General features: G+C 43.5%; 1 protein-coding gene across 1 annotated transcript in view; it reads left to right on the forward strand.

Moving 5' to 3' along the window:
• The window catches only part of LOC122552340, a 104228-nt gene that overhangs the window by 57738 nt on the left and 36998 nt on the right, over positions 1 to 9492 (forward strand). Inside the window, exons 13-14 of the mRNA XM_043695093.1 lie at positions 2337 to 2491; positions 2617 to 2697. Of these exons, the coding sequence (XP_043551028.1) occupies positions 2337 to 2491; positions 2617 to 2697 (236 nt within the window). The remainder of the gene's footprint in view (positions 1 to 2336; positions 2492 to 2616; positions 2698 to 9492) is intronic.

The raw sequence follows: 9492 nt of genomic DNA on the forward strand, positions 1-9492 counted from the left end.
CTGCCTTTCTCCCTCAGTGAGAATGGACCACAGCCACTGATTTTTTCACGGAGGTCACAAAGCTGTCAAGGTAAAACGAATGTTTCTATTCAAATAGGAGATCCTCTTGATACAATAGTGTGTTGCTGCAAAAGCACAGCAGGTCAGGAAGCATACGAGGGACGAGTATGAAGATCGACATTTCGTGCCACAGCCCTCGAAATCCATCCCCACTGCAAGTCCCAGGGAAAGGTGAAGGCATGGCAGGGATGGGTGCTAGGATCTGGACTGGTACTGGATTAGAGTTGGGACCAGAGCTTGGACTTGCAGTGGGGATGGATTTCGAGGGCTGTGGCACGAAATGTCGATCTTCATACTCGTCCCTCGTATGCTTCCTGACATGCTGTGCTTTTGCAGCAACACACTATTGTATCAAGAGGATCTCCTATTTGAATAGAAACATTCGTTTTACCTTGACAGCTTTGTGACCTCCGTGAAAAAATCAGTGGCTGTGGTCCATTCTCACTGAGGGAGAAAGGCAGTGCTGTGCCTGTGGGCTGTCTGCCTTCGCAGAGTCTGGGGTTCTGTGCACTCATATCCCCTTCCGTGACCGCATGCAAGGCAGGCTGCAGCACCGACGAAGCCAGACACAAACAAAACAAACAATTAGGACCAAAGACACACCGGTTGGACTGATGGACAGTACAGAACACTCAACAAATAAAGAAAAGAAGCAGGGCGCCCTCGTCAATTTACCACGATCTCAGGCCATCATAGTCAAGAAATTCTAGCCAGCAGTCTTTCTAATTGTCAGTCGTGCAAGGCACGTGCCTTCTCTGCAGGCCAGCATTCTAGCTCAGGTCGGGATAACGCAAAATATTCGAAATGTGAATGAAAGTTAGATTGACAGATGTTTTAGTAGGCGCCCATCTGCCATTTTCCCGTGCCATCTGTCTCCACTGAGGGCGAGGCTCATGGTTCAGATGAGGAATGGAGAGTCTATATTGGTGTGGTGCTGGTAAAGCACATTAGGTCAGGTAGCATCCGAGGAGCAGGAAAATCGACGTTTCGGGCAAGAGTCCATCATCAGGTGAGGAAAGCAGTTGCGAGCGAAATACAGGACAATTTATTATAATAAGAATCCTGGCCCACTTCCGTATCTACCTTCAGCCTGTTCTCCACACTTACCTTTCAGCTTGGCCTGCTGAGTGAGGTCGGAGCCCACCACCTCGAAATTGTTTAATTTTTTAAGGTCTGGTCCGTTAGCCTGTATAGATTAAGCGCCTGGATAGGCTGTCAAACCCAGAGTTTAGGATTTAGGAAAATAAGCCTGGTGCAGCACAAGAGACCGGACGGAGAAATACAATTAGAATTCGAAAAGTTAGCTATGACATCACTGCAAGTTTGGTGCGGAAGAGGTTTGACCGGAATTGACACAAAGGTGTGTGGAAGACATATTTAACAAACAGCAAAACGGCGACTGCTGACAAAGTGTTTATCGAGTCCAAACTGAGGACTTTGTTTTGTTAACATAACCTTGCAGCGGAAAATGGCCCTTCTCCTCTGGCCACTGCGACAAAAGTTATGCTTCATAATGATGTATTTTTCAATAATGATCCTTGTAGGTTGATGTATTTGCCCAGCTAAAACTGCAGTTTTGCAGACATAAAGAAACTGTAGGAGTAGACAATGTATGTGGACCGTACGACTGCCCCGAGGCAGCATAGTTAATGATCAGTGGGCTTTGTGATGTACTATATAACGGGTAACACTCTGTATTACATTGGAATACAGTTGCCTTTTCTGAACAAAGATGCAATGCCACATGGCCATGTTTAAACACTCGTTAATCATTCCATGTCTTCTCTCCTGATTCGAAGTAAGATTTCCTTTTCCACAACAAGGTTTTCTTGAACTTGTTGTTGTTTTTCGAGGGCGTCGCCGAATCTGTTTGATTAAGCTTCCCCTTGGGCCCGCTTATGAGGAATGCCCCTGAGTCTGCTTTGCGTTTGGTAGGCGCTGTCATAGTCATTTTTTCTGTTTGTTTAAAAAAAAAGGAGGGAAACGACAGTGTTAAGATATCGGCTGGCTGCGTGATCTGGACCTGAGTGAACATCCTGATTTCTTTTTACAGCAAAAACGCTATGGCAAGTCGGTTTCCACAAAGATTGCAAACATAGAGCTGTAGGGAGCATTAGTGGCCCACCTGAGCTAACAGGCTGATCTACGGAAAGATGCTGTGGCAAGAATGTATTGGTAAAAAAGAATAATTTATAATTTCACATGACCTTGAGTTATTGACAGATGCACCCACGCGTTTTTGAATTTGTGTGGTTTTTCTTCATTTCCTTTGACAGGATATAGTCTCAAGCCATTGACCAGTCAGATTCTGATGGGATCAGTCAGTTGCAAACACCCGGTAGAAAGAGTGAACTCTGGTACATTAAATCTTGTCCTCCTGAGCAGAGGGACCAGCGTCTGTTTGTCGTTTCGAGAAAAACACAGAAGCACCGTATGAAATCAGTTCGAATCAAGAGTAAGGCAGGGGATCCTACGTACTGGCCGCTCACTGGCTGGTATTGTTCGCGAGATGATGTATAGAGAGTGTTTTTGCTGCTTTTGTCGCATCCAAAAAAGAGGAGAGGAAAGCTGGCCAGTGACAAATACGCGGCGAGAAAAACTGATACAATTCTTGCTACTCAGCCACAAGACACAAGTGTAAGTGTTCAACGGGGTCCTAGAATCCGGACAGGTTGTGAAAGCATTTAACTTGAACAACATGAATGGTAACGAACTTGCTTGCCTCAGTCATGACCGTTGAAAGACCATTTGGTAAGCCCTTGACACCTGTGAGGTTCAAGGCTTGCTTAACGACGCCCCCAATACTTTTAGTTGCTTAATGTCAGTTTTAATTGGATCGTACAAATCTGCAATAATTATAGTTGCTTACTACAGGATGCCATCACATTAATGAATTTGGCATACGGGCCGCAATGGGCTCCGTTGTATTTCCGCTGGATCGTGGACTGATGCAGAGGCACGAACATCTTGTCTTCAAAACATTGTTTGAATTACAAATGGAACAGTTGAGCGGTACTTAGATTTTGCCGAGACTTTGGCTTTTCTTTCCCTATATGGATAATCAGCTATATGCCACAGCCATGATTTATGAGGCTAAACCCTCTAACTTTAACAGTGCTGGGACTTGATTGCCTCATTACCCTTACCAGCAACGATTACACTTGAACGCTGAAAAACTGAGATAGGAAGAAAGTTGAAAAACGTTAATACGTTCGTGTGTCGCGGAGAGGGGGCGTGGTGGGGGCGTGGTGGGGAATGAGATGGAGAGATGAACTGATTCAGTGTTGATACACTGAAGCTTGCAGAAAGCTTAACTCTTTGCGATCTGGTTTGAATGCACATTTGCTTGTTGGTGATTTAATGCGTTTTGTTCCCTGGAGCTCGAGATCAGGGCCTGCTTTGAATTTGATTTGCTTTTTGAGAATTTAGTTTATTTATTTGTTGGTTAAGGAACCGTCAGTGAATACAAGTGAAATATTAATCCTCCCGTTTTTGTAAAGCACATGACTACACGACTGTCAATTTCTAACTAATCACGTTTAATGCCGACATTAAAGACAATCTTATTTAAATTCGAATCAGTTCAATATGGAGGGAAACAACAAGACGTTTTTTTTTTGAAAAAGTCTTCTCCTAAGATTTTGCACCATTTGATATCATTATAAACCTACTCTCAAATTCCCCATCATTTCATGTTCCTGCCAAAGATCAACCTCAACCCTCTCAGCTCCAGCTGATGGACCAATCAGTGCATTAACAAACAGAAGTAAAAGCAGTAGCAATTCAAATCCTGGCCTCAGCAGGTCTCTACTCCTTTCTTAAAAATAAGCTAAACATATCGTTGAGGAAATTCACTCCAGATTGTAACATTTGCACATTCGGTTGAGTCATTACAAGAACCTTGTAGAATTTGGTTAAAAATTGTAGAACAGAATATATCAAGTTCGATCCAAAACATAAATGTTGCTAGCTGTGAATCTTATCAAATCGAATGGATCGGTTGGAGAGACATTTAGAAGCAATGGGTAATATTCAACAGCCACAGTATGTGATGGATGGCAGTTGTAGGAAGGTGCAAGGTCTCAGAGGCAGTTACACGGATGGGTTAACTCCAAGAAAGTAAGAGAGGTCGGCAGCTAGTGCAGGAGTCTTTTATTGATATAGTCATTTCAAACAGGAATGATGTTTTGGAAAACGTAGGCGGTAATGGATTCTTAGTAGAACGTAGCATGAACAGCCACGTTTCTGGTATCGAGACTGGCTCGAATGCAACGTGGGGTACGTCGGGTACCAAGAGTTCAATTGTGTTACGGGAATTCTCGAGTTCGAGGTTTCTGTGGCCAGCAGCGACATATCAATTTGCTTTCCTGGTGCCAGGATCAAGGATGTTTCAGAGAGGGTGCAGAATGTTCTTATGGGGGAGAGGGGCCAGCAACAGGTCATTGTACACATTAGAACCAATGACATAGGAAGGTAAAATTTTGAGATTCTGTGGGCGGCACGGTGGCACAGTGGTTAGCACTGCTGCCTCACAGCGCCTGAGACCCGGGTTCAATTCCCGCCTCAGGCGACTGACTGTGTGGAGTTTGCATGTTCTCCCCGTGTCTGCGTGGGTTTCCTCCGGGTGCTCTGGTTTCCTCCCACAGTCCAAAGATGTGCAGGTCAGGTGAATTGGCCATGCTAAATTGCCCGTAGTGTTAGGTAAGGGGTAAATGTAGGGGCATGGGTGGGTTGCGCTTCGGCGGGTCGGTGTGGACTTGTTGGGCCGAAGGGCCTGTTTCCACGCTGTAATGTAATCTAATCTGAAGGGATATTACAGAGAGTTAGACAGGTATTTAACATGGAGGTCCTCGAGCGAAGTAATATCTTGTTATTCCCGGTGCTACGAGGTAGTGAGGGCAGGAATAGGAGAATAGAGCAGACGAATGCTTAGCTGAGGAGCCGGTGTATGAGGGAAAGAATCACATCTTTCGATCATTGGAATATCTTTTGGGGTAGAAGTGACCTGTACAGAAGGACGGATTGCACCTAAATTGGAAGGTGACTAATATATTGGCAGGGAGGTTTGCTAGAACTGGTCGGGAGGACTTAAGCTCGTAAAGTGGGGTGGGGAGGGGTGGGAACCAGGGAGATAGTCAGGAAAGAAATCAATCTGAGAGTGGGACATTGAGAACAGAAGGGAGTCAAACAGTCAGGGCAGGCAGGAACAAGGTAAGACAAATACATTAAACTGCATTTATTTCAATGCAAGGGGCCTAACAGGGAATGCAAATGAACTCAGGACATGGCTAGGAACATAGGACTGGAATCGCAAAGCAATTTCAGAAACACTGGCGGCATATATTCGCACATAAAGGGACAGCTGGAAAATGGGAAACCTTCAGAACTTAGATAACAAGAATCCAGAGAAAGTATATTCCTGTTAAGGTGAAACTAAAGGCTGGTAGGTATAGAGAATGTTCGATGACTAAAGACATTGAGGGTTTGATCATGAAAAAGAAGGAAGCACATGTCAGATATGGATAGGATATGTCGAGTGAACCTTTGGAAGAGAATAAAGGATGTAGGAGTATCTTTAAGAGGGAAATCAGGAGAGCAACAATGGGACATGAGATAGACTTGGCAAATAGAATTAAGAATGATCCAAAGAATTTGTACAAATACATTAAAGAAAAAAGGGTAACTCCGGAGAGAATAGGGCCCCTATTCTCGGATTAGGGACAGTCAACATGGTTTTATGCGTGGGAAATCATGTCTCCAAACTTGATTGAGTTTTTTGAGGAAGTAACAAAGAGGTTTGATGAGGGCAGAGCGGTAGATGTGATCGATACGGACTTCAGTAAGGTGTTCGACAAGGTTCCCCATTGGCGAAAGATTAGCGAGGTTAGATCTCACGGTTTACAGGGACAACTAGCCATTTGGATACAGAACTGGCTCAAAGGTAGAAGACAGAGTGTGGTGTTGACGGGTTGTTTTTCAGACTGGAGGCCGAGAACCAGTGGAATACCACAAAGGTCGCTGCTGTGTCCTTTATTTTTTTGTCGTTTACTTAAATGATTTGGGTGCAATTATAAAAGGTACCGTTAGTAAGTTTGCAGGTTACAGCAAATTTCGAGGTGTAGTGGACAGCGAAAAGGATTAACTTAGATTACAACAGGATCTTGACCAGATGGGCCAATGGGTTGAGAATTTTCAGATGGTGTTTGAGTCAGATAAATGCGAGGTGTTGCATTTTGGGAAAGCAAATCTTAGCAAGACTTATACACTTAACGAAAAGGTCCGAGGGAGTGTTGCTGAATAAAGAGACTTTGGAATGCAGGTTCACAGCTCGTTGAAAGTGGCGTCGCAGATACATAGGATAGGGCAGAAGGCGTTTGGTATGCTTTCTATGTTGGTCAGAGTATTGAGTAAAGAAGTCGGGAGATCATGTTGCGGCTATACAGGACATTGGTTAGACTACCTGTTGTAATATTGCGTGCAATTTTAGTCTCCTTCTTATCAGAAAGATGCTGTGAACCTTGAAAGGCTTCAGAAATATTTACAAGGATGTTGCCGGGGTTGCACTATTTGATCGAGAGGGTGATTAGGCTGGGGCTGTTTTCCCTGGAGCGTCGGAGGCTGAGTGGTGACCTTCCAGAGGTTTACAAAATTATCAGGGGCATGGATAGGGTTAATAGGCAAAGTCTTTTACCTGGGGTCGGGGAGTCCAGAACTCGAGGGCATAGGTTCAAGGTGAGGGAGAAAAGATATAAAAGCGACCTAAGTGGCAACTGTTTCACGCAGAGGGAGGTTCGTTCATGGAATTATCTGCCGGAGGAAGTGGTGGAGGCTGGTACAATTGAAACATTTAAGAGGCATTAGGATGGATATATGAATAGGAGGCGTTTGGAAAGATATGGGCCGGGTGCTGACAGGTGGGACTAGATTGGGTTGGGATATCTGGTTGGCATGGACGGGTTGGACGGAAGGATCTGTTTACATACTGTACATCTCTATGACTCTATGACTCTATATCCCCAACCTGCAATGATGTTTCCAGAAAGTAATAGCAACAGAAATAATTTGTTTTCGCTTTTTTTCAGATTGGATTGGTTCCACTTCAGTTTCAGACGAATGCATTTCATTGGTCATTATGTACTGCCATTTCTACATCAATGTTCCTCCCTCACTGAGAAATGAAGGATCAGATCAACAATATGCTTAAAAACATTTTTTTTTCAAACCAATTGTATGAGCCCTGAATCACAAACTCAAAATTAATTGCCAGGATTAATTTGTTTTATGCTTTTGTATATGATCTGTATCGTTGCCTTATAGTTAATTTGAAGCATGATTGCACTAATCATTAAGTAAAGAATGGAAAAAGAAAGGCGATAGTAAATGGAAAGATTTCTGACTGGCCAGTTGGAGGAATTATGTATGCGAGAGTGCGATTGAGGCACGTATATCGGATGGAACCCGCATTCCTATTTGAAGGAAGCAATGGGAATTTTAACCAGATAATCCTCAGCACACACCCCTGATTATGAACCTTCCCTTAAACTGAAATGCTGGGTCCAGTATCGTTGTCCAACTTCATTGTCGACATCATGGCAGTGAGAGTCCTGAGCCATGTGAACAAGATACCGTCTCAAGAATCAGATTAATGTTTATGAAGATAGCACCAGACCGCAAAGAGAATCCGACCCAATTTGTTTAATACGTCCAAAGAATGATACATGTGTAAAGGCCACGAACATCTGGGAGTGACACGAATAAGATTGGATTTCAAGCAACCTCAGATACATGTACGCTGTGGGTCAGCCCCAACGAGGTTGATTGTGACCAGCAGATCCACTGGGGGCGGAACCTACCTCAGACGCCCGCCTAGCGACCTCTGTTCAGAAACCCTTTCTAGAGGGCACCCTAGAAGAGGGGACAAGCAGTGGAATTTAACTGTGGAAATATGGCCAATGGGAAGTGATGTGTCCTTATTATAATCTTGGGATTAACACAAGGCTCGACAGGCTTGCACTCCAGCAGCCAGAAAATCTCCTAATACACACGGAGTCTCGATGTTATTTTGTGTGGCCCACGATTTTGGAACCTTCTGGGAGCATAGCGGATTTATCCTGCACCACATAACCAAATGATGTTGCTATTTGTTGAACCAGTCTGGCAGTTGTCAAAATGTTCGAATCTCGTGAATGCAACTGATACCGTCTCTAAAAGAATGAGATAGATTTTGCAGACAAACAGGCAGCCTAACACCCCAAACTTCTGAACCGATTGGTTTCGCAGCAAAACCTGGTTAAAGACATTTTACGGTTGGGAATTACAGACCTGTACGATTCATAAATATCAGGGAAGACCCTGCTAAAGAGCCACAGTTTATGGCCTCCAATGGGATGATTTCTCGATGCCCAAAACAAAATGTGGGTGATCCCTGGTGGACATGTTTGTATTCCTTCTTTGTTGCACTATTTTCGTTGACTATTTATAATCATAGAGTCTGAGAATTATAATGCATGGAAACAGGCCAACCTGTCAAAATTGTCCATGTTTACCAAATATCACAATTTAATCTTGCCCCTTTGCCAGCACCTGGCTCATATTCGAAACCCTTCCTTTTCACAGAACAATCCAGACGCCATTTAAATGATGCCATTGTCCGAGCCTCCACCAATTTCCTCTGGCAGTTCATTCCATACACTCACCACTCTCTGACTGAAACAGTTGTTCCTTAGGTCCAGTTTATATCTTTTCCATCTCAAACTAAATCTGTGTACTCTATTTCTGTATTCCCCCATTCCAGGGAAAATACTTTGTGTATTTAGGTTATCCTTGCCGCTCAATGTTTAATAAACTTCTAAAAGTCCACTCCTCCGCCTTCGATGCTCCATTGAAAACAGCCCGAGAGTATTCAGCCTCTCTCTGTAGCTCAAATCCGCCAATCCTGGCAACATGCTTGCAAAAGGATACTTAAATGTCTACACTTGGGCGAGGAACGAATGGTTTATACACTATTACAAACTTGGCAGAAGCCAAAATTTCAGAAAGAAGTTGAGCAATGAACTGAACAATATTTGATATGTATTCAAAAAAGATGAATTCTGTAAAAGGGTGCTGCCTTTATTGAACGACTTTCTTGACTCATTGGCAATTTACTTGTTGACACCTTGCTTTTATAGAATTACCTCGTAAGCGTTGTTATAAACATAGTCTAATAATAGCAAATATATTTAGCAGATGAATAAAAAATAATGACTGATACTGCTGCCACTGTTGGGGTGGACAAGTGGGAAATGCTTGCATCAGTTAACCAACACTCTTCAATGTTTACAGTCACAGGTACTTTATTCCTAAAAACTAGGAAAGGGTGCAAGTGAAAGGCCCGTTTATAGTCCACATGGTGACCCATTCAGCAGTCAAATTCGAAGGAGAACATGAATG

Source organism: Chiloscyllium plagiosum, chromosome 8 (assembly GCF_004010195.1).
Source record: "Chiloscyllium plagiosum isolate BGI_BamShark_2017 chromosome 8, ASM401019v2, whole genome shotgun sequence".
Classification (NCBI taxonomy): domain Eukaryota; kingdom Metazoa; phylum Chordata; class Chondrichthyes; order Orectolobiformes; family Hemiscylliidae; genus Chiloscyllium; species Chiloscyllium plagiosum.